This window comes from Xenopus laevis, chromosome 3S (genome assembly GCF_017654675.1).
Source record: "Xenopus laevis strain J_2021 chromosome 3S, Xenopus_laevis_v10.1, whole genome shotgun sequence".
In the NCBI taxonomy this organism is placed as follows: domain Eukaryota; kingdom Metazoa; phylum Chordata; class Amphibia; order Anura; family Pipidae; genus Xenopus; species Xenopus laevis.
The window spans coordinates 37,413,765-37,440,008 of NC_054376.1; the positions used below are offsets into that span (position 1 = coordinate 37,413,765).

The following is a 26,244-nucleotide window of genomic DNA, read 5'->3' on the forward strand; positions in this document are numbered from 1 at the left end:
AATATATTCATTGTAAAGTCAGTCCTACAACTTAAAGAATTTGCACAAAATACAGTGGTGCTTGTATAATTAAATCAACTGATGGACTTTCTAATGAAAAGAATTGAACAGAGTTGCAACCCGTGGCTAGTGAGCGTGCAGGTGGGGTTGGTTCATATGGAAATAGGGCACACAATGATCCGGTCCTCTAGCATGACACTGACAATGACAAACACAAAGTACAGCGTGAACATGGTGAAGCCCAGAAACTTGTTCATTTTCCACTTGCAGGTGGCAATGGAGAAGATGACAAAGAGGAGCATGAGGAAGAGGAGGACAATGGCGCAGAAGAGGCCATTGCTGCTGACTGGTACAGGGCTAAAGCCATTAAACACCGAAAACAGGAACCATGGAACTGGCAATCTGAGGGGGAAAAAAAGAAGGAATTGTGTTGCTCCCAATGCTGATTGTTCCTCTAACCAAACATTAAGGTGGGACTTGCATTAATAACTTTATCAAAGTTCTTCAATCTAATCTGTAAGTGTAGACATCATCCATGTATCAGTGGGTTCAGTTCACTAAAGCTGGCCATGCACCTGCCAATAATATTGAAAGATCGGTCTGAAAATCTTCCAATGAAGCATGTTGGCCAGTGTCAGGTGCATCGGCACATGAGGAAGTGAAGATGAACCACAGCTTGTCTTCACTTCCAGCAATTCTGATTGTTTTGCTTTTTGCCCAAATGATTGGAAACAATAGAAAGGTGTCCATGGCAAGTGCCGCCTGTATACTCTCCATCTGTTCACAACAGGCCATTGGAAAGTGCAGCTGATCGGCCTGGGTAAGGCAATGCGATGTTAACAGATCTGGGTGGGTGTGAGTGCTCAGCATTTTTGCTAAGCTGCACTGAGTACTAACACCCCCTAGAAAATCTGTTCACCTGCTCAAAGCAGTCAAGCATCTTTGGCAACATTGACACAACTGTCAACTGAAAAATAAAGTTGAAGCTCAACCAAAAACAGGTTTTCTCCCCTGATGAAAGAAAATATCATTCTAAGCAACTTTCCAAAACACAATCATTACACATTTCAAGGGTTTCAAAGATATTTGTAAATGTTATTGCTACTTTTGTTTTCTGCACTCGCCTCAGGTTCTGACAATGTATCAGTAGTCTGCTCTCATTAAAGTTGGCTTCTGCTACATTGTTTCAAGAGTCCAGCAGTGCAGAGCAAATAAACAGACAGGTGATGCTTTCAATAGCAATTCAATTTTCAAATAACTTTCAATCCTTAAATGTGCAATGATTGTTATGGAAAGTAGCTTAGAATGCTTGCTTTTTCCTTTTACTGGGCAAAAAAAATAGTTTTTGGGTGGAGCACCCCTATAATATCTCATTCAATGAATATTGTCCTTGCAAATAATGAATGGCAGTTGTGTGGGATTGGGGTACTTGCTGATACTGGTTACTGATTTACACCAGATACTCACCCCACAGTTATGTCAAAGATATTGCTCCCCACTGAGCTGGAAACTGCCATATCCCCAAGGCCCTTCCGTGCTACGATGACACTAGTGATGAGGTCAGGAATAGATGTGCCGGCTGCCAGGATGGTCAGTCCCATGATCTCCTCCGATATCCCTATTGTTTCTCCCACCTTATGGAAAAATGTAGTTAATTAAGCAAAACTTATATGTAATACACCTCCTGGCTATTGGATCTCTTACTATTTGTGGATGTAGTGATCTAGTAGGTACAGTGATCTATTGCTATCTGGCAATGCTAGGGGGTCACTTCATATCTGGCACCCATAGGATTCACAAACCTTTGGGATCTGTTACTTTCTGGCACCCATAGGATTCACAAGGTGTGGGGATCAGTTACTATCTTACTACCATAGGATTCACAAAGCTTGGGTATCAGTTACTATCTGGCACCCATAGGATTCATAAGGCGTGGGGATCAGTTACTATCTGGCACCCATAGGACTCACAAGCCTTAGGAATCAGTTTCTATCCGGCACCCATAGGATTCACAAAGCTTTGGGATCAGTTACTATCTGGCACCCATAGGATTCACAAAGCTTGGGGATCAGTTACTATCTGGCACCCATAGGACTCACAAGGCTTGGGAATCAGTTACTATCTGGCACCCATAAGATTCACAAACCTTATGGATCAGTTACTATCTGGCACCCATAAGATTCACGAACCTTAGGGATCAGTTACTATCTGGCACCCATAGGACTCACAAGCCTTAGGGATCAGTTTCTATCTGGTACCCATAGGATTCACAAAGCTTGGGGATCAGTTGCTATCTGGCACCCATAAGATTCACTAAGCTTGGGGATCAGTTGCTATCTGGCACCCATAGGATTCACTAAGCTTGGGGATCAGTTGCTATCTGGCACCCATAGGATTCACAAGGTGTGGGGATCAGTTACTATCTGCCACCCATAGGATTCACAAAGCTTGGGGATCAGTTACTATCTGGCACCCATAGGATTCACAAAGCTTGGAGATCAGTTACTATCTGGCACCCATAAGATTCACGAACCTTTGGGATCAGTTACTATCTGGCACCCATAGGACTCACAAGGCGTGGGGATCAGTTTCTATCTGGCACCCATAAGATTCACGAACCTTTGGGATCAGTTACTATCTGGCACCCATAGGACTCACAAGGCGTGGGGATCAGTTACTATCTGGCACCCACAGGATTTACAAGGCTTGAGGATCAGTTCCTGTCACCCACAGAATTCTCAAAGTTTAATGACCTATTGCTACCTCTATAACATTTATAGGAATAAAAATGTATGACACACAGTGACTTATATGACACACAGTGACTAGTTACTGAGGCATCAATATATAGCGCTCACTGCAGATTCAGCATTAGTAAGGCAAATTGCCATGCTCCCTTTCTATTTACATTCACAGTAGGAATATTGCTACTTACCTGGTGGGCCCACCATACCATCAGGTATGAGAATACAGCAATCCACATTATGGATCCCAGGAACGTCAGATGAAAATACTTCCTATATTTCTACACAAAGTCAGAAAATAAACACAGATCACACAGCAGAATGACTGAACACAAGTCACCTCACTTGTGGTTAAGTAAAAACTATTCTAGAACATGGGGTGCTGACACCATTTACGCCTGAAGGAGAAAAACACTGGTGCAGATGGATTTCTGCTTTTCCCATTCTGTACCCTGGAGACTTATAGCATTGAGATTTATACAACAAATAATCAATTATCCAGCACCTTTATGATAGAAGATATCTTTTAGTGGGGTGTAGTGATGGGCGATTTTGGGGCGAATTTCGACGTTTCGAAGTTTCGACGGCAAAAAAAGTTAGACGCACATCAGAAAAGTTGCTCGTATCAAAACTGTCGTGCGTCAACATTATTCGGACACCCATTGACTTTAACGCCAGTGTCAAAATTGATGTGAGCATCAAAATTGACGTTTCGCCAATTTTTTCGCCGTTTTGTGAATTTCACAAATTTTTTCGGGGGAAGCAAAAAGGGACAAGTTCGTCCATCACTAGTGGGGTGCACCCAGCATAATGTGTTCACTTTCTCAAGTACTTTGTTAGCTTGATAAAGGACTAGCAAGGTCCGAAATATCACTATGCTATATGTGAAATAAAGGCGGTTTTACAATTAACAAATTGGGAGTGCTGCAATATCTATGGATTTACCATAAAGATTAATCCCACCACTCACCTGACTCCTCACATCAGGCAGTGTCAGCCACAGAGGGAAGATTATGGGCAGAAGGAACAGGTAAGTGATCTGCTTTCTCTTATTTTCTGGCCACTCCAGAGACAGAGGCTCATCCACTTCTTCCTCTTCATCATCTTCATCACTGTCCTCATCATCACTATCATCATCAGTGTCATCACCGCTGCTGCCAGAGCTGTCCCCTCCACCACCCCCTTCTCCTGTGCTTTTCTATAGAAGAAAACAAAATGCTTGATGGAACTACAGAAGTGTAAGTGCATGAGAGATTGATAGATAGAATAATAATAATAATTGCTAAACATGTTAAAAGTCATCAATGAGTTCCGTGTCCATATAAAGGTTCAAGGCCAAAGGCCAATTGCTTTTATACAGGTTATGGAACTCCAAGGTGACTTTTTTCACTAAATCATGTGACACAAATAATAACGAAGCACTGATTATAACAGATGGAAGCACAATTTATAAGGATATAATACAGAAAAGCCATGAATATCCTGTAAATTATATACTTATAAACGGTGACTAGTGGTGTCATCAGTTATAGCTTAATGATATCATTTTTGTCACATGGTTTACTAAAACTTGTGTAGTTGGAAACTATGAGGATATTAGAAGTCATCTCGGAGTTCCATGATCTATATATGCTTTAACCTGCTTTTATATGGTCATGGAACTCCTTTGTGACTTATACTATCCTTATATTTTACAATAGGGGGTACTTTATTCACTATAACATTTAAAATATATTAATGGCTCTTCTGTATTATAGATATATATGTACTGTATATGTATATCTTACCTGAACATCATCTTTGTCCATTTCTTCATGCTCTGCATCTCTGGAGGGCTCTGAGCCAGTGGCTGGTGTCACTTGTACATTCACAGTATTGGGGACATCAGGGTCATCTTTATCATCTGCAAAGGGAAGAACCAAAAAGTCTGTGCTCTGTGGATAACTCTGGATAAAATAAGCAGACAATCGGAGGCCTTTTAGCCTGGGTTGTGAGATATGGTATTATTACTGATCACACTGTATGCTGATTGAATTTGCTAGGATATGCAGATGATTTTCTGCCTGAGCGGGTTTGGGCTGGGTACCTGCATGATATAGCAATTCTGTGAGTTTTAGGGGGTTATTTAACAAGCGCCAAATATCCGAAATCCGAAAAATTCGTATTTTTTGGACCAAAAAAAAAAAGTCTGAATTTTTCGGGATTTATTTAAGTCTGATGGTCTGAAAAACCCGAATCCGAAAATCCGGCATCTCAAAGCTCTTGGGGTCCTGTATAAGTCAATGGGGAAGGTCCCAGTGTCTGCACTGCTGTCCGTGCCAGTATCCGATGATTTCGGGGATTTTTGACCAAAAAGTCAGAAAAATTTGGGGTTTTTTACCTTACAGGGCTCGCTTTAACCTGTAATTACACCTCAGCATTCAGCATGCTCTGGTTCCTTGTCTAGTTGTTGTTTGGTGAGACCTCATTCTCACCATGAAGGTTTGTGTGACTATGAACACAAAGAGAAAGTCTGGTGTCCTGATTGGCCTCTATAATAATTTACTGCTCTCTAATACTACTGACCACTCAGTGAACCATGAACAAACTCAGGCCTCCCTGTGATTTCCCCATTGATTTATTCTATAATCTGACAGTAGCACTGCATGAATCTTTTATTGTGTTGAAGATGTGACTAATAATTATTTAACCCCAAAGTAGAACCAGGGTCACTGAGTGATCAGCTCCAGCTAGAGCCCTCAATTCTCAGCCCCGTCCTACTAAAACGCAGGGGTTAGAGCACTAGTTCAGAATCCTCTACTTGACACCTAATTTGGATCTTTGGATTTATGTATGGATTTAGTTTTTATAGTATGGGATGATTGGGTCACAGTTGTCCATCTGTCTCTCCTGGGTAGCTAGTTTCAAGCTTACACATTTGGTAGGATCTCGTCATGAGCAGGCATTCTGACTACTATTGGCTGTCACTGACCTGGCCTGACATTATATATATAACTGAAATAGTTAATTAGTGACCTCACTCAAGCCTAGTGACCTCACTCAAGCCTTTACCTCCTGGATTAGCACAGATAAAAGCTTTATAATAAAGACAGTGGCCTCTTTGCATGGATAGTTGGATAATATTACAGTGATAGAAGATCTTTCTTATAAGGCAACCATTATATGGACACCATAATGCTAGATTTCCAGTGCTAGCCTATATTATTTCTGTTTTTTCTATAAATGAAAGGAACTAGTTGTACCTGTGTGTGGAAAGCCAATGTAGAGAGCAGTACATGAAAATGAGCAAGGATATACTGAATCAATAAGATCAAAAAACTCAGTTACACAAAAACACAAATCATTGACTGCTACACTCTCCTAAGAAACAGAGGCTGCAGTGGCGTAACTAGATATAGTCCCCCCAAAATGTCTAGAGGTTGACTGGTTTTACCAATATTTATTGAAATTGTATATGAATTAGGGCCTTGTGGGGCCCCTTTACCTTTTGGACCCCCCCTGCAGCCACAGGGTCTGCTTCCTCCGTTGTTATGCCCCAAGATTGGAATACTTATGTTTACAGACACCTTGGCTGCTGGATTAGAGTGACTTGAGCAGGATTCATCAGCTGTTTGCTAGCATGGAATTAACCCATTCACTGCTGCACCAAAAAGGCAATGGGATAATAACCATTAATTTGCACTGACCCAAGTAATGTGCTCATTTGGTTCTTTATGTCAGTATTTGGTTCTTTGCATGTAAGTCCTTCTACAAGAGACAAAATAGTTTTCCAAGGCTACAAGCAGGAGGAAGAGGAGCAGGTGAGGAAAGCAGAGCCCAATAAGCATAAGGTTCAGGAATACATTTAGCTGTATGGATTTTGCAGGCATCCGAATCCATGTACCTTACAATTATGAAGAAATGTAGAAAAAACATGAGAAAATGATACTATATTGATACTGGACAAGGCTTTCTGTTGATCATGACTGCTGATAATAAATATCTAAAAATGAATAGTATGCACAAACAGCAGGCTAGAATGCCCACAGAATGTTTGACACATGGCAGGAGTAGTGCTAACGTAAAAGCTAATGAAATACTAAGCTCCTGGACTCTGCTAACCTGCAGCATGCTGGGGCATATCAAACGGCATGGTGGGAAAATAATCACCATTGCCTAAATCTAGGAGAGAACCAAAATCCCTAAAGAACGTGCTTTAGGGATTTTTAACCCCAAAACATAATTTAAGGGTGTGTGTATGTGTGTGATTTATGTTGTTAACTGCATGAACCCCTGAAGGAGGAGGGAGCAGGTGAATTCCTGCTGGGGTTTGGCTTGTGGGAGTTGGAAACCTGCATGTTTCCTATTGGTTGTCATGTGCACATGGTTTCTTTACCGTGAATTCTGTTGGCAGCCCTGGCCTAACAAGTGTCATTATTGTGGTAGGGAGATCAGAAAAAGTCAGATTCCCTTTTATTTCTCACCTTTGGCTTTCAGTCCTTTTTTGGCCTCTGTTTCTACCTTGGCCTGGGCCATGTTGTTCATGATTTCAACTTTGTCTTTAAATTTTGCTGCAAATGAAAAAAGGAACTTACTGGGCACTCATGTACAGAACACACGCATGCCTAATGTGTTTGCTCATTGGCACAATCCCCACACAGACGCCACCCTCCTTGATATGCCCTCATGCTGTGCCGACATTCTCTTGTACTGTATGTTTGTGTTTGCATGTACAGGTATGGGATCCCTTAGCCTGAAACCTGTGGGGCCACCATTTGCCATAGACTCCATATAATAATTCTAATTTTTAAAAATGATTTCCTCTTGCTGTGGAATAATAAATTGTGATGCACCAAATCCACTATTTTGGATTCGGGCAAACTCCGGAATACCGAACCGAATCTCTATCCTAATTTGCATATGCAAATGAGAAGTGGGAAGGGAAAAAATGTACTTTCAAACAATTTCCCTCCCCGCCCCTAATTTGCATATGCAAATTGCAAATTAGGATTTGGATTCAGTGAATCCCTTATAATAAAACAATAGCTTGTACGGGATGGTAACTAAGCTGCATGAATCCATATTGGTGGCAAAACAATCCTGTTGGGTTTATTTAATCTTTAAATTATTTTTAGCAGCCTTAAGGCATGGAGATCCAAATTACATAAAGATCCTTTATACAGAAACTGCCCCACGGATAACAAATCCCATACCTGTACTGTATTCTGTGTGATATGCGCAGTGCCGCTAATAATATACACACATATATACAGAGCACACTGTAGGCACATCTACTGTGAAATAAACAATGCAATGCATATGCCCCAGGACACATGCAGTACATCTGATAATAGACACAGCAGGTATACAAAGCACACAAATTGTAATGGACACATGCAAATCACTCATATTTACGTTCACGTATCCCATATTCTAAACAGGCTGTTTATTTAGCTCCTGAATAACACATTTGGATAGGCCTGTAAGAGAACCAGAGAATGTTGGTGGACGCCCTAGGCCCTAGCCTTGGTCTATTTCCCCTAAATCCTTATTTGCCACCCATATTGAGGGAGAGGGTCCCTTGATGTTGTGTACTATGGTGAGTTCTAGGCAACACTGTTGAACACTGTTAATTGCTGATACAAAAGCCAGGAGGAGCGATGTGTGAGGATAAGTGATGAGCGAATTTTTTAGCCAGGCATGGATTTGCCATCTGTGAATTTTTTTCTGAATCTGCAACAAAAATCCAGAAGGAAAATTTTGCTGCAACAAAAAACACCAAGGCAAAAAAGTCGACACAAGAAAAAGACCCATTGACCCATTAACACATTTGGATTGAGAAAAAAATTGTTGTGGGCAAAAAAAATTGTTGCTCATAAAAAAAAAAAAAATTGACACCCATTGACTTCAATGCGTTTTGCAAATTTGTCCACAGTTTTGCAAATTTTTCGGCGACAGATTTGTTCATCATAGGGTTGCCACCTTTAGTGTGTTGGGAAAACGGGCAGAGGGTGGGCCGGGTGACATCGGAGGCGGCCGGGTGATGACGGGGGCCGACCAGGTGACATCAGGGGAGGGAGGGAGGGTGGTGTAGGGGGCGGGCCGATTATGTGGCTGATCGCCATGTCAATCACTTAAATGTCCTGTTTGGATTTCCTAATTTGGAAATCCAGACTGGAACTTTTCACGCAGGCAGCACTTCCAAAAACCAGGCTGTCTGGGTGAAATCCGGACAGGTGTCAATCCTAGCTCATCATTAGTGAGGGCTGGTAAAGGGTTATAAAGATAAAGTATAAAACTGAAGGGATACAGGGGGAATAATTTAGCCCAGTTGCAATCTAATCAGGGGACTTCCTCTGCATAAAACCTTAGTCCATTATCTCTACACTTGTCCTCATGGGCAGCCTATAGTATATATTTATATAATACACAACAAAAGCCATAACTATCTTGTAAATGATATCCTTATAAACGGTGAGTTCTGATGTCATCAGTTATAAACAGTGACTTCTGATGTCATATCTGTCACATGACTCACCAAAACTTGTGTATTATAATAAATAAAGTACCCCCAGTTGCACAATATGAGGATATTAGAAGTTACCGAGGAGTTCCATGACCTGTATAAAAACAGGTCATGAAACTCCTCGGTAACTTATAATATCCTTATATTTTACAAGAGGGGGTACTTTATTCACTATATATAAGCATTATAAGACCAATTATATGCCAATGTATAAGCAGTTGTGTAATGCCATTGTTCCCAGTGGAATCTGCAGTATCACTGTGGGTGAGGAGAGATTAATGAGCTCCCTGCCCTTGGGTAATGCTTATCTCAGGCATAATAAATAAGTAGGAATGCATAATTCATTGAAGACTGAAAGCTAAATGCAATTAGTCTAACAACCCTTTCTTCTCTCTTAGGGGCAGATTCACTAAAAGGTGAAGTGGCTGACTCTAGCGACTTTTCGCCAGAATTCCAATCCGCAGGGACATCACCAATTCTCTAATAGACGCTCATGACAATTCGCTTGCATTCACTCGCAATCTATCGCCAGGCGAATGGTAATTGATCCGCAAATTCAGTAAAGTGTGGATTTTACTGAACATTACCTCTTTCGCCAGAGTTTACTTTCACCACCTCACACCAGGCGAACTCCTAAAATGAAGCTAGATCTTCTTCAATCTGATGTCACTTACATCATATCCTGGCTGCCGAAAATGCATTAAAACAGGGTTGGACTGGCGGACTACCTGGGCAACTGCCCCAGGGCCCCCCACCGCCACCCCCCCCCGTTGAGCCGGCGATGCGGGTATGCGGATGCGCCAGCGCGAGCCGAGTGTGTGCACATGCGTCGGTTTTTTCCCGGTGTCCCGCTGGCCCAGTCCTACCCTGGATTAAAGTTTAAAAAATGCTGGCGACTTTTTCCTTTTTTTAAGCGGGATTGCCTGCAAAAGTCCTGACTTAAACTTTTTCCCCAGACATTTGAGAACACATGGAACATATGGAACATTAATTTTACAGTGGGCTCATGTGTAGGGCATAATATTAACTCTTTTGTCTTTATTAAGGTTCCTTGGACATTTGCAATAAAAAGTGGTAACTTCAAGCATTTGCACCATCTCCAATAAAGACGTCCATACAACTACCAGCCCTATTCAAATTGACCATAAGTGTAAGATCACTAGCGAATTTTTGCTAGGCACAAACGAACACTAGCGCATCTTTGCTATGAAATGCTCGCAATGCCAAAGTAAAGCTAATGAAAAGTCGCCAGCGTTCATCGCCCAGGACGCTACTTCGCATAATAGTGAATTAGCGTACTGGTAGAGAGTTTGCACCTGGGATTTGATCAATGCACATTCCCTGGTCCCCAGTTTCATAAGGTATTAAGTATTAGTTTAAGTAAATATATTTTCAAAAATAGTTTTTTTTGGTAACAAGGTTATGTTAATAAAATTTCCAAGCCACTATAGCACATTAGGATGAATCCCATGTGGTGGTCTTATCAATTTACCTATGGTCATATTGTTCAAAGGCTGGCACCTCCCTGCACGGTAGTATTTCTTGGGACCTGGCCACAGGGCTTAATCACCCCACACCATTAGCCTTTGTTTAAGAAAGATACAAGGTACTTTTTTAATTATTACAGAGATATAGACAATCAATTAAAAATTTTAAATGATTTGCCTAAAATAAACTTCCTGTAATTCAGATATTTCTGGATCAGTGTGTGTGTGTGTGGGGGGGGGTGTTTAGGGGGGCAATGTACCAATAAGTGAACAGCAGGGCATTTAAACAAACTGTATGAGAACTAGAAATGAGACTTTTCTCCTAGTGTGTGTGTTTGTGTGGTAAAAAGAAGTAAAAAATCTAAATTTTATTTGATACATGTTTAAAAGCAGGTCAACATAAGACCCTTATCAAGACCAATAGCACCCATTAAAACATCATGCAAATAAATAAGTAAAACCAACAGTACTCACCCAATCACGTGCCGCCCCATGGGACATGTGACAAATAACAAGGTAACACTTCACTTCCTATTAATGTAACTTTTATCTTTGATTCAAAAAACAAAGGAAGAAGCAATGCTCATTTAATCCTGCTGTCGCCAGAGTGTTTAACCTTTTTATCCAACACTTCGCGTTGCTTCATTATATGTCATATGTCATATGTCATTAGTTATATTTATGATAAGATTTTTGTTACTTTTATGAAATGCTTTTGACACATAGTAGTTTTGAATATTGTTGCTGATGAGGTTGATTGTGTTTCTTTCATTTTTTTGATATGGTTCAGGTGGTTTAACCTCTACAGTGGGGTGGAACCTCTCATCACATGTCCCATGGGGCGGCACGTGATTGGGTGAGTGCTGTTGGTTTTACTTATTTATTTGCATGATGTTTTAATGGGTGCTATTGGTCTTGATAAGGGTCTTAGGAATAGACTGAAACATTGACCTGCTTTTAAACTTGTATTAAATAAAATTTAGATGTTTTTACTTCTGAAAAGGCTCCCAGAGTGCACCTCATTTTTTGGAATTTTGTATACAGCATTCGGATGGTAGCACCTGGGTCAGATGTTCATCGTTAGGGGTGTGCTGAACAAATTGGACTATATATATATATGTATATATATATATATATATATATATACATATATATATATATATATATATGCAAAATGCAAAAGTTAAAAATGCCTCATAGGGCCCTTAAAACCCCAGAGCGCCTGATGGCTGCTGCTTACTAAGGTTTACATTATTAACGCTGTGCCTACAACTAAAGTCCCTTATATCCCTTTATGCAAGTAAGAGTTAATTCTTAGCTGCTGGGATAATTCCAACATGCAATATGCAAATCCACAACAGAGAAATCTGTCACAGTTTGAAAAACAGAATTCGGAACCATGGCAGAAAGCAAGCAAGATGCGATGCAAGGGAAAAGCACAGAACCACTAAAAGCGATTGCCTCTGAACAGCTTGACCTACTGGAAAAAGAAATGTAAAGCTCTATGTGAAGGTCTCCTTGACTAGTCATAACAGTTTCTATGTATGCATGTTAGACATGAGCAATGTTTGCTGTATCTTAAACATGTGTTAGACAAATTGTGTCAGACAAATTCAGACCTTCTTTAATGGTGTGTCATTAGAGTTGCCACCTTTTCTGGAAAAAAATACCGGCCTTCCTATATAGTTATGTTTTTTCCCTATTAATAACATTGAGATTAACCATCATTTTTACTGGCCAGGCAGGTCAAATACCGGCCAGGTGGCAATCCTATTTGTCATGTAAACCTAATCTTTTTCTATTTGCTGCTACAGTAGCCTTCTTTTGCTGGCCTGACCAGTGTCAGACTGGGCTACCAGCATTCCAGGCAGTACAGTAACTTGGTTGCGTCTAGCCCCCCCCCACAAAAAACCTTCTAATGGGGCGTAGTGTGAACACTCCCTCTGTCCCCCCTCCCAGCCCGCTTGCGTCTACCACCACTATACTAAAGTTATGAGAGGGGCTGGGAAAGGGGATATACAATTCAGCAGACCCCCGAGTTACCCCACCCTCACCAATGACTTCAGGGTCTGCTGTGTAGGTAGTTATACCACTGATACTGGGTGTATCCCTCTACCATTTGGCCTGTTTCATGGTCATTACCTATTTCTCTATGTAAACAAAGAGGCAAGGCAGATTAAAAGAAGTAAATAAAAGAGACTAAAGAGAATAAAGATGTTAAAGGAGACATTTTGTGTAAAAAATAAGAATGTACTAGTGCATTATACTCATTTAGATATAGAAGAATTGTGCTTAAAAAAGTAGTGTTTCAGGCTGATTTATTGAATATTTTTGATAAAACCCTCCCTTTTCTTCCACTTCCTGCTCCCTGAATTAGCTCACTGCACAGTAGGACAGGAACCAATCAGCAGCTAGCAGGACCTGATAGGGAACTGTAGCTTGTCTGTGCTCGTGTGACTGCAGGGCTGTGATTGGCTGCCCCCTCCTACTGTGCTTCTGGCAGGGACCGTTAGGATACACCCACCCCTCATTTGAAACACAGACAGGGACCAGAGAACATCTATAAGGAGTTTCAATAAAGGGGCTATTTTTAAAGATAATATAAATTTTTAGCACCATGTAAAAGCAACACCATATATTACTTATAATTGTCTACAAAATTAGAGGTTTTTTTATTGTATCCTATATGTCGCCTTATATGTTTTTTATTTATCCTATATGTCTCCTCTATGGTTTTCTAGTGGGCCCTTGGGATCCCCACCAACATTGGGCCTGTCTTATTAAAAAGAGCACTGGGAAGTCTTTTTGCCAGATACTTCAATAGGAGGCACTTAGAGAGACTTTGACATTGATGGCACTTAATATAGGGAGAGAAAATGAATAAATGCTTTGTCATCCCGAGGATGTGACACAGGAGTTACAGTATATAATACAGTATATAATACAGAATGTCAGTATGACTTGGTGCAGATAGTCAGGATATCAGCAGTGTAACCCACTTATGGAATATACAGTATAATCATTTGATCTACCGGTACATACTGTATGCCAACTAGAAATCAAACCAAAAACCATGGATAAACCAAAATAAAGCATAACCTTAAATATTCAATATTATTGAACACAAAATAAAAACAATATTCTAACAGCAGTACAGAAATACAGTATCATTGTCCCATGTGCTCTTTGACTAACAAATCCACATTTGTCCATGATCTGTTTTGCTCTAAATCATTTTTCGGGGGAATGTAATTAAAACAATAAGAATAAAAATCCACATCTCTCAATGTAATATTGTTCCTTAAACTGTTATTGCATTGCAAATTTTATTTGCGCATTGCGGATTTTAATTGCGCACTCTTAAGAAGTGCTTGAAGGTGTCGTAATCTTTTGGAGCGAACATAACGAATTTTTCAGTAAGAAGTTTTATTACCTTGACTGCGCATTGGCGCAAACTATAAAATTTGCAAACGGTCTTTCACTGTCGGAAGTGGTCGCAAAACAGTTTCCGTGTTCGCAAAAGCTATATTAAATTCTCGCAAAGCAAAATTTTTTTGCGCAAAGTCATAACTTTTCACATTGCGAATAGTTTTCCATTACCGACTTTTATTACATTCCCCCGTTAGTCTTCTTGCACTTACTGAAACATGGCTTTCATAGAATGATACCACCGCTAAGGCTGCACTTTCATGGTGGTCTCTCATTCTCTCACACCCTCTGAACCATTGGACGTGGTGGGGGAGTTTGAACTCCTCTTGCTGTCGGTTCAGCATGCCCTTCAGAACTTAAACCCTCTTTCTGAATAGGTAGCTGTCATTTACAGACCCCCATCAGCCTCCTCCTCTGCTACCTTCCTTTCTGACTTTGACACCTGGCTCTCTATCCTCCTCTGGACTGACAGTCCTGCAATCATCCTTGGGGATTTTAACTTCCATATTCATGAAGCTTCACAACCCTGGCCCTCTTGTCTTCTCCACCTAACCTCTTCCTTTGAGCTCCACACCCCCCTACCCATAAGGATGGACATTTTCTGAAACTAGTCTTTACTAAAAACTCTCTCTCTGGTTTTTACAGTGACCCCTTCCTCCTTTCTGATCATCATTTGGTTACATTTTCCATCTCTCACTCTCCTTCCCCACCTGCACCTTCCCCCTCAGAATACACACCATTGACCTTCTAGCCTTAGCTCAGTCTTTCAGGTCCAATCTCTCCTCCTTTAGGGAGATGTCTGATCCTGATACCCTGTAAGTTAGTATAATCACATCCTCCAACATTGATTCACTTATAGGCTATTCGCTTGGTATTCATAACCAGGCTGCATCTTGGCTCTCTTTTTACCTCTCTAATTGTTCATTCACTGTCTCTTATGCTAACAAAACTTCATCTCCAATTCCTCTTAATGTAGAGGCTCTGTACTTGGCCCATTGTTCTACCTGTACACTCTGTCTTTGGGAGATCTCATCTGCTCATTTGGCTTTAATTGTCATAAGTATGCTAATGATACACAAATATATTTATCCACCCCTTCATTAACAGCTGAAGCAAATCTCTAACTGCCTTCTAGCGATCTCCAACTGGATGAACCAGTGCCACCTCAAACTCAACCTAAAAAAAACTGAACTAATCATCTTTCCACCTAAGACTGGTCCTACTCCTCCATATACTATCTCTATTGATGGCATGCTCATTAATCCTGACATCTCATCTGGGAGTAATTTTTGACTCATCTCTCTCTTTCTCTGATCATATTAACACCACTGTCAAAACCTGTCATTTTTTCTTACACAATATTGCCAAAATCCTTCCCTTTTATTCACCTGCTACGGCCAAGACAAGCTTTTGTAAGTAATTTTTACTTGAAGTTCCTAAACCTGACTGTTTTGCCCACCTGACTGTCCCATCTCAGTCTGTCAGTTAGAGTTTCTAATGCTAACAGACTACTTATGCACAAAGGAGAACTAAACCCTAAAAATGAATATGGCTAAAAATGGCATATTTTAAATAGTGAACATATTGCACCAGCCTAAAGTTTCAGGTTCTCAATAGCAACAATGATCCAGGACTTCAAACTTGTCACAGGGGGTCACCATCTAGGAAAGTGTCTGCGACACTTACATGCTCAGTGGGCTCTGAGCAGCTGTTGAGAAGCTAAGCTTAGGGGTCGTCAGAAATTATCAAGCAGAAAATGAGGATGGTCTATAATATAAGCTGATGCTACAAGGGCGATTATTAAATTCTGATGCTAATTGCACTGGTTTCTGCGCTGCCATGTAGTAATTATCTGTATTAATTACTAATCAGCCTTATATTGTGACATTAATATTCTATGTGTACTGTATATTGTGAATGGGTCCCTAATCTCAGTAAGTGACAGCACAGAGCATGTGCAGTGAATCAGCAGAAAAGAAGATGGGGAGCTACTGGGGCATCTTTGGAGACACAGATCTTTACTGCTAAAGGGCTGTGGTTGCCTTGGGCTGGTACAGAAGCCCAAAAGATAATGTACAACAAGCTTAAGTTGTCCTGCAGCCCAAAACTGCACTGCATACTCCAGGTGTGGACTTACCAGGGACCTATAAAGAGGCATAATTATGTTTTCACCCCTTTCCATTGCTTATTTTTTAATGTAAATAACTAGCCTCTTATATATAAAATATATATGTGCCACCAACATAAAATGCTTCAATAAACAATGATTTCATTCAACTGCAAGCCTTTTATGCCATTTTATGTCATCTCCACTTGAGATGTGCTGGTAGGTTATGGATTACAGGTCAGACGGTGTTCTACTTTTCTGAAATTGTATATTTTTCCTTGCCTTAATGGTCTTCTGCCCATCCTTGGATGACAACACATCTGTGTTTATGATGGCATCATGAGTTTCTTGGCAGGGAGTAGTTTAAGCCTATTGCAGGCAAAGCCATTGGGTTGAAAAGTGGATAAGAGTGGGTAAAAATGCAGGTTGCAAGGTGTGGGGCTAATTTCAATTGGTCTTATTTTAATTTTTGAAATTCATTCTCAGTTACATTGAATCACATATCATATTGAAGTCTAATATACACAAACCCTTTGTGAGTGGTTTTCTTATCACGTATGATACATTGCTATTCACAGTTACTATATTTTGGAAAAATGCCAGAAAGTTATCAATATTATCTAGACCCCTGACATTTTGAATACTTATTTAAACCAGGTCTAAAAGGACATATAATGCCACTTTAAATAAACAGTAAAGGTTTAGAAATATTTAAAAAATTGTTGGCTAACCACAATTTATTTTTAACTGAGGTCCAGAATAGATCATCTAAGTTTGAATAAACAGGATAGGAACAAACTGTCTATTTAGTTGCCAAGATGATGAAGATAGTGGTAAATAGTACAAGAATTAGCCCACTCACTTTCTCCGAGAGGGTCCAAGGTATGGATCATAAGTTGGAAGATGGTGCTGCGCATGGTGCTGTTGTGCAGTGAGGCTGAGCTCCCACCTCTAGTAAGGAATGGTTTCAGCTAGGAAGAAATGAAACACACATTGTTCTGAAATGCTGTTTTGTCCTATGTAGTTATATGTACGTACATAATGTGTATTTTTTATACTAGCCATTATTTACTAATAGGTGCAATGAAGAAGATTTAGTAGTTAACCCTTCATTTAATTTAAATTGGGACAGATCATGACAGATTGTGGATATTGTTCTACTTACTTTTAACCTGTTGTTGTCTTCTGGCGGCTTTGGTTCTTCCGGTGCAACTGCTCCATTGCCTTTCTGCATAGTGGATAAAATAAAAAATGACTTTTAACACTTAGCCCATCGGATAGGTTTAAACAATAGTAAACAAATAAATCCATTTAGGAGCTGGTTAATCAAATAGAAAATAGAAATTGTGCCACCGTTCACCCGGCAATGACGGCAAGGGGGTGGGAGTGATAATGGTGATGGGGCAGCCGTCAGGAGCAATGATGTTGGGGGTCCCAGTGGTAGAGTTTTGTGCCGATTTCAGACCTCTAAAACCCAGATGAACTTTTTAAAATCACCTGGCAACCCTAAAAAACACATACATTTCTAGAAATTGTTTGTGTGATGGTCCCTGAGCCACGATTATCTAAAGCTGACCAGATAAATGATAGAACTCTTGTCTGCTGGGATGTTCTAAGCCACACAATTATATCAATAATATCTCCTGACATCAGGACTGCTCTATACACAGGCCAATAAGTTGCCAACTCTAAGTGGGGAGAAGTCGACAGTTGTTATCAGCCTGTGTATGGCCATCTTAAAGGGAGAGTAACACCACAAAATTAAGTAATTGATATTCAGGGGATTATTTATTAAAGTCCATTTTTTTCTTAGGAAAAAACCTTAGAGATTTATTAAACTCTGATGGTGTTAAAAGTCTGAATAAAAAAGTAATCCAACTCAGCCCAGCCGAGTTCATGTAGAAGCCAATGGCCCATTGATATCCTGATCTGCGCTGGGTTTTGTTCAATAATCTGAAGATTTTGCGTTTTTTTGGGCGTCAAATCCGAAAAAGTCAGAGGTTTCAGGCATCAAATCTAAAAATGTCTCAGTTTTCAGCGACAAATCCCAAAATTTTGTACGATTTTGTACGATTTTTTTCAAGATTTTATCGTGCACAAGAAATTTTCGGATACATTTATCGTTAAATAGGGAGGAAAGTCCCTGCTGATTTGGTTGGAGTTGTTTTCAGAAAATAGTGAGAACTTTCCGGATTTTGATAAATAACCCCCATAATGTACTGTTTCCCTGCACTGGTACAACTGATGTGTTTGCTTCAGAAACTCTACCATAGTTCATATAAACAAGCTGCTGTGTAGCAATGGGAGAAGCATAGGTTACATAGCAGATAACAAATGCACTCTGTAGAATTCTATTGTATTCTATTACAGAGCTTATCTCTTATCTGCTAAGTAACCTGAAACTTTTCTCCTTTTTTTAGCTTGAATGGCTGTCCCCATAGCTGCACAGTGACCTATTTATATAAACTATAGTAGTCTTGCTAAAGCAAACACAACTTTCACCATGCAAAGCAACAGTAACATATCTAAATTACTTTAAAACGCTTTTATTTTTTGGTGTTACTTTTCCTTTAACTCAAACTGAAGCTTCAGGTTTACAAAATTATTTAGGAAATTAGTATCCTTCAGGAAAGACCCTCAATCCACAGCTCCCTTGTAAATTAAAGCTGTATGAATGCCGATGAATGGCAAAATAAAACACTTCTATCACTAATTCTAAATACAGTACACTTCTAAAAATCCCATAAGAATAAATAGAGAGTGGGTGAATTTTTCTCTGGTGAGCTCTGATCTGATAAATCTGCCCCTTAGATTTTATTTTATCTGTCGATATACTGAGCATTTAAAAATAGTAGGGATGCACCGAATCCACTATTTTGGATTCGGCCGAACCCCCGAATCCTTTGTGAAAGATTCGGCCGAATACCGAAACAAATCCGAACCCTAATTTGCATATGCAAATTAGGGGTGGGAAGGGGAAAACATTTTTTACTTCCTCGTTTTCTGACAAAAAGTCATGTGATTTCCCCCCGCCCCTAATTTGCATATGCAAATTAGGGTTCGGATTCGGTTCGGCCAGGCAGAAGGATTCGGCCGAATCCGAATCCTGATGAAAAAGGCCGAATCCTGGCCGAATCCCGAACCGAATCCTGGATTTGGTGCATCCCTAAAAAATAGATGTTTTAAAGGATTGAGGTACTCAGAATATATGTTGCACTCAGTAGGGACTTTAAACCTTCCATCTTCTGGCTGCTGTTCAACTACATCTCCAACCTCAACTCCACCCCATGCATTTTTATAAATATCCTGCATGGAACTTAATGCTAATCCACTTTGGCTATATTCACACTCGTGACTTATCAGACGAATCAGTATATATATATATACACTGAAGCCTACAGAGCATCAGTGGCTCTGAATTAATCAGAAGGATTTCCAGCTTGTGCCAACTTGCACATAGGCCCAACACTAGGAAATCACAGTTACAGTACAATGGGATTTAAGATTGCTGTTCTGGTGAATTGTGGTAAATTGTTTGCATTTCATTTAGAATATACCACTAAAAATATTACACAAGTACATGGTGAGCTGTGGATTTCTTCTCTGGCAAACTGTGGTGAACTCAAAACATAATAAACATGCCTCTTATATATAGGATGAAAAATAAGATATTTCTTAAGTAATGTGTGATAGAAAGTTAAAATAGTAATGGTAATGGTAAGAAACAATTATACAGCAGTATGTAAACAGTGTATTGTGGATCATATAGTATGTATGCAGCAGGGTTAGTGGCATTATTCCTAGGGTGTTAGAATACCCAAGCCTGCTGGCACTGGTAAGGAATTAATTTACATATTTTCTTGGCTTGTCAAAGTTACATATACTGCATAGTAGATAAAAATATGCCAAGTCTCTAACTTGCCTTGGAGGGGGAAAAAATCCTTCATAACTCAAGAAGCGCAACTTGACCATTCCCTTAGCCCAAAAATGCTCAGGAGTGCATATTTTAGCTGAACTGCCCTTGGGTGCACAGGTGGACCCTGTATATAGCCACCTCAAGTGTGTGCATGTTTAGCTAGAGGAACCTGATAAATACAATATGGCTGTATCTTCCATAAGACACAAAAAGGCCTGTGCCTAGAGTGGATCGTGGATGGTCACTGGATTTAGAGCCTAAAACAGGTGGAAAACGAAGGGGGGTAGGGGGTGGGGGTTCAAGCACGAACATTGCTTTGTGCGTGCCCTGCGTGAAATCGGCTAGAGGCAAACTTATAGCATTTGAGCCAAAAAGGCACCAGTATTGCTACACAAGCATCCAGGACTTGGCTGACAGACAAGTAGGAAGAATGGATGGATCCTGGAGATTCTCCCTCTCTCCCCTCCTTATCAGTGCAGAAAAATACAGGGATTTTGCTGTTCTTCTCATTTCTCCCTCTGTAATACAGTTAACCTTTTCATTGTCTTAATTAGCAAAAATTGCCTCTGTGTCATTCTGCAATGAGTTCTGGGGGTGTTTATAAATGAAATTGCCCCTGTGTCATTCTGCTATGAGTTCTGGGGGTGTTTATAAATGAAATTGCCTCTGTGTCATTCTTCTATGAGTTCTGGGGGTGTTTATAAATTAAATTTTCACTGTGTCATCCTGCTATGAGTTCTGGGTGTATTTATAAATAAAATTGTCTCTGTGCCATCCTGCTATAAGATCTGGGGGTATTTATAAATGAAATTGCCACTGTGCCAGCCTGCTATGAGTTCTGGGTGTATTTATAAATTAAATTGTCTCTGTGCCATCCTGCTATAAGATCTGGGGGTATTTGTACATGAAATATTCTCTGTGCCATCCTGCTGTGAGTTTTGGGTTATTTATACATGAAATTGCCACTGCGTTCATTCATATATTTCCTGAGGGTGTATCTGAAAAATGGGTAGTGGTTTATAGGAGACGTGTCTCCCAAAGTGGGTGTGGCCTAAAAAAATTGCAGCGGCGCCACAATTCTTCCCTTTACAATTTTCATTCTGAGAATCAGATAATCTAACTGTAGGTTCATAGCAAAAACAATGTCAAAACTGAGGGGGGTAGGGGGCACCATCAATCAAGAATGCCTAGAGCAGCAGAAACTGTAAATACAGCCCTACTGTGGGCACATAAGAGAAATGTCGTTTCTCTACAGATGTTTTTATCCTGTACATTATTAGAAATGTATATTCCATAAGCTTAACTGAAACAGCCTACCTGTGACCAAAGATAGACAGGGTGTTTCTGTTAAAGTAGACATATTATGTGAAAAACAGGAATGTGCAATGCATGATACTCTTTTAAATATAGAAGGAATCTACAGTATATGACAGGCAATTTCCAGTCATGTCAATAGCAGGGAGTAAAGGCGACAGATGATTACAAATACAATTTTTAATTTTCAATTCAAATGTGTTCGAGCTGAATCATCAGATATACATGTAGAAACAATAGAATTCTACTTGTATCTGACAATTCAGCATTAACAGTTGCCGATGTTTGGGTGCCAAAGGCACCGGATCAAAATTTTCCAGTCATTATCCTAAAATAAATACTAAACCTTTTATGGAAAAATAATCTGACATCAATTTGACATCATTGATCCTTTTCAAACATCAAATTATTTGTAATTAATATAGTATTATAGTTTACATGATAAAACTAACAAACCTGACAAACCTTGGATGTGTCTTCCAAGGCCATGACTTTAACAAGACGTCTTTGTTTGTAGAGGTGCCCTTTCACCCATGACTCCACCTGTACATTTAACTTCATGAAGCCAACATATAGCCCATAGGCAAGTAGCAGCAGCATGCTCTCCCACCACTCGATCACGTTATCCAGGAAGAAAATGATGAGCATGATCAAGTCAAGGATATAGAAGGAGACATCCCTAAAGAGGGGCCACCAAGTCAGACGAAGGATCTCCCTTGAGAAAAGGGCACATGTGCCTATAACAAACAATATGTTAAAAACAGCAGAGCCCACAATGGTGCCAATGCCAACATTGCTGTGAGAAATGAATACACCAATAAGAGATGTGAAGAGTTCAGGTGCAGACCCTCCAGCTGCCATGAAAGTTGCACCAGCAACATCTTCAGAAATCTGTAACTTCTCAGTGATCACCCCCAAAGCTGGGACAAAGAATTCATCACAAACAATGGCAAGGGCCACAAATACATACATCATTCCAAAGATGTGAAGTGACACCCAACCTTTCCTGCGGTCCTCTATGCTGAACAAGTCCGCTGGGTACTCTCCCTTGGCATGAGGCAAAGGGGGTTTTGTGGAACTTTTAGTCTTTTCTGTGGTTGGTGTTAAAGTGGTAGTAGGTCTTGGTTTGATGGGGGGTGTTATTGGATCTGGGTCCCATAAAATACAGTGCCTAATTTTAGTCCTTTCTGTTATCTTTTCTGGAGTAGGGGTAGAGGTAGTAGAAGTAGTGGCGGTTATTGGGACTGACTGATTTCCTAGGTCTTTAACAGACACACTAATAAGCTCCTTTTCTTGTATCTCCCTCACAGAGATGGGATCATCTAGTTCCTTCTCTGTCCAAGGTCCTGTATCTACATTATGGTTGACAGACAGCTGGTATAGTGAGCAGAGAAACATCACAGATACTAGGAACAAAATTCTGTTCCACTGCAGCCTTTTTCTCCTTCGGAAAGGCATTTTAATAGTTTGTGGACTATAGCAGCTTTTTTGCAGGGGAAAATGCAGTATTCTCCAGGCTGCTCAATACAAGGACGTCTTTTGTTATAGATGTTTTGTCATATTTTCTTGTCTTTGTATTGCTGCATTGCACGCTTGGGTCATACTACTTGTCAGATCTGTAGATATCAGCCAGGCATCACTGGAAATCCTGGAGAACAAAACATAATTCAGTACCTCACAGTGTTGACAACATTTTTTCAGTTTATAAATCACATTTGGACAGCTATATGGCAACTGTATGCCATTTATGAAACATAATTTTGTAAAGTTGTAACAGAGTTATGTTGTTTGAAATTCTCTCTTTACAATTCTCTCCATTGCTTATCATCTGTACAACATATTTCTCAGATATAAAACATATTACTTCAGACTTGATTGCACGGGGCACACTCTGGGTCATCAACCAAAGGCTCACCGCCTCAGACATGGAGTCCTAACCCCTGCCATGTAGGCCCCTCCCCTGTTGCAAACATTCCTCTCCCACTGGATTTTGGAAGAATTTGGTGATTTTTGTAGATAACATGTTGTCCAATTCTAGGCATTGCCATTGTGTGGCTATTAAAGCAAAGTCTTGCATAAAACAGGGCTTACTATTTATAGTATAACATAATGTTTAGCCAATTTTTCCAAGCCCCAGGTATTGGCATAGTAATAGCTGTAACTTTGTCTAAATAGGAAGTTTTTCCCTTTTCTTTTGTACATGTACTTGTATAGTTATGTAATTTTTTTTGTTTGGTTTATAAAAGGTATAACATTTTGCTTAGTTATAAAAGGCTTTCTCAGACAGCAAAAGTCAATCTGGTCCGGGCTCTCAAAAACAGGGCTGTCATGAGGGGTACTGCAGTCAGGGGCTATGTGGCATAAGGAGCCCTAAGAGATGTAAAACTGTGATTTGTGCTGGGGCTTGCAGGCATATGAGAAGGATTTGGTTGGATCATGGGCAGTACATGCTCCTTTCAAGTCCCTCCTTTCATGGCCCTCCTCTCGGAGCCAGTTGACCAATGGATTAATAATTGGGTTCACATGGTGAAAGAGCACTGCTAACTTAGTAGTATTCTTGACTATGGAAAAAGTGTGATTGATGGAAGGGAAACAGTTTTTAAGAACTCCTGTTATTTAAAGATGGAGGAAAATTATAGTGCACAGTAGAGAAAAGAGAAACTCTACTATTGCCTAGCTTAAGCTCTACGGACAGGGACCTCCTTGCGTCTGTGATGTAACAATTTGCACTTAATATTCGTTTATATACAATTAATATACTGTATATTGAATATATATGTTTTTTGCTTGTTTTAATTTATTTCAATTAAATATGAATCCATTTCTTTGTGTTTTCTCCCTTGATTACCAGAGTTTAAGCAATTATATTATAAGTATTTAAAATAATTAAAACTATATTAAAAGAGAAAGAAAGGCTTTGTGCACTTGGGGTGCCAAATGTTAGGCACCCCCAAGTGATTGTATTGACTTACCTGAAACCCCGGCCCAGTGCTCCTTTCAGCAGAAAACTGCACCGGCCTGGGGTTATACCAGTGAGCACCACGGAGCGTTCCTCTTCCAGCTTCTTCTTTCTTCAAATTTCCCAGGGCAAACGCACGTGCAGTTAAACAAAATAGACGACTTTTTAGTTAAAGTTCGGCTTTTCGTTCTGACTGGGGCAGCTGAGAAACTGACCATATGTCTAGCCCTATGTCAGATTTCAAAATTAAACATAAAGAAATCTGTTTGCTCTTTTGAGAATCGGATTTCAGTGCAGAAGTCTGCTGGAGTAACACTATTAACTATTAAAACATGTTTTCCCATTACAGTATCCCTTTAACATATCATTGTAATTGTTAGGCTATCATATTAATAGGCACTGATCCCTGAGACACACCACTGGCATTAGTGCATCTTGATCCTAAGACGCAATAACTCCCTAAACAGATCACTGTCAGTAAGACACTTAAGCAGTGAGAAATTTGCTATTGTCATTGGCCTGGCCCTAAAATGAACCACTTAATTAAAAAGATTAATGTCACTAGCAAGCTTTGTTTTTTTACTGGATTTGCCTTATTGCGGCATGTTTTTTAGCATGGTTAGAGCAAAGTTCTGTGCACAGACCATTTGAACAGCAATATTATTGTAATAGTAGGCAAGGAAATTGAGGGGTTAATTTACTACCACAAATGCACCAGTGAAGTTGTCAGTATCGACCAATAAGCAATTTGTATTTTTTGAACTAGTTAAGAAAAGCAAGGATCTGATTGGTTGTTACAAGCAGTGGTGCAGTTTAACACCTGTGTTAGGAAATCAGTCTCTTCTGCACTAAAAATTTTACATACTTGCCAGATTTTCATAATATTAAGACTAATGTGCTACAGCATGGGCCTGCATATGCTGCTGAACTACAAACCCCACGATAACTATCTATCTATCTATCTATCTATCTATCTATCTATCTATCTACAGAATCTATCTAATCTATCAAGTAAAATAAATGAGCATTTCTATAACATTTGTTAAACTTCAGCCAACTGTTTTGTGCAATGCATTAATAAAACCTGTGATCCTTGGCCAAGACTCTCTAACATACCTTAACATAGCAGCTATCAGGTAATTTGGTGGAACCATTTGCCTCCGCAGTCTTCAGTGAACTGACTTGGACTTGAAAGGCTAAGAACAAGTGAGTAGGTAATGTCCCCATCACCAGCAAATCTCCACCAGCTCAAATCTGCTGAGGGTCAGGTATGAAGGACACACGGCAAGAGGAGTTCCCAATCCACACTAATACCTGCAGTATTAAGAAGATTATATAAAACAGTGTACTTTCCTCGCTCCCAGGGGAGATGCTGCTGCATGTGGGAGGAATTGAGAAGAATTGTTCTTTATTGAAACATTTTCTACATTTAGACTGGAGACAGCTTATGGGGATTTGTATAGAACTTGTCATCTCTAGGTTTATGGTGATCTCTAATCTACAGTTGAGAATCACCTTGCACACCGCATAGGCTTTAAACTATTTGCTCTGTAATGGAAGGTGGCAGATTGAAAATAATCATCATCTTAATGCTGTAGACTGCAATATCCTCTGGTGTTTGGTCGTAATTGTAGTTGCCCGGTATATGCAGTGTTGAATCCTTTGTTTGTTTGTGGTTGGTAGCCCCTACTTAATAGTAGAGCTTGCTGCGTCCGGACAAAGAGGTATTCTGGCTTAGGGGTTTAGTCTCAGATGAAATAGTAGTTACATGAGACACAAACTG

General features: G+C 39.9%; 1 protein-coding gene across 3 annotated transcripts; it reads right to left on the bottom strand.

The window, feature by feature from the left end:
- LOC108712804 (sodium/potassium/calcium exchanger 1) lies at window positions 1-25,722 on the bottom strand. Of its 3 annotated transcripts, none has more exons than XM_041588195.1 (10): window positions 25,578-25,722; window positions 21,959-23,150; window positions 17,438-17,500; window positions 17,135-17,243; window positions 7,208-7,294; window positions 4,532-4,647; window positions 3,715-3,942; window positions 2,936-3,025; window positions 1,468-1,634; window positions 1-402 (listed from the first exon to the last, which is right to left on the bottom strand). In XM_041588195.1, the coding sequence occupies exons 2-10, from the start codon at window positions 22,958-22,960 to the stop codon at window positions 153-155; spliced, it is 2,112 nt and encodes a 703-aa protein (XP_041444129.1). In that variant the 5' UTR covers window positions 22,961-23,150; window positions 25,578-25,722; the 3' UTR covers window positions 1-152. The 3 variants fall into 3 exon arrangements, with proteins under 3 accessions (XP_041444129.1, XP_041444130.1, XP_041444131.1); XM_041588196.1 differs by having other exon boundaries at window positions 21,968-23,150; window positions 25,578-25,721; XM_041588197.1 differs by lacking the exon at window positions 7,208-7,294.
- Window positions 25,723-26,244: the final 522 nt, after the last annotated feature.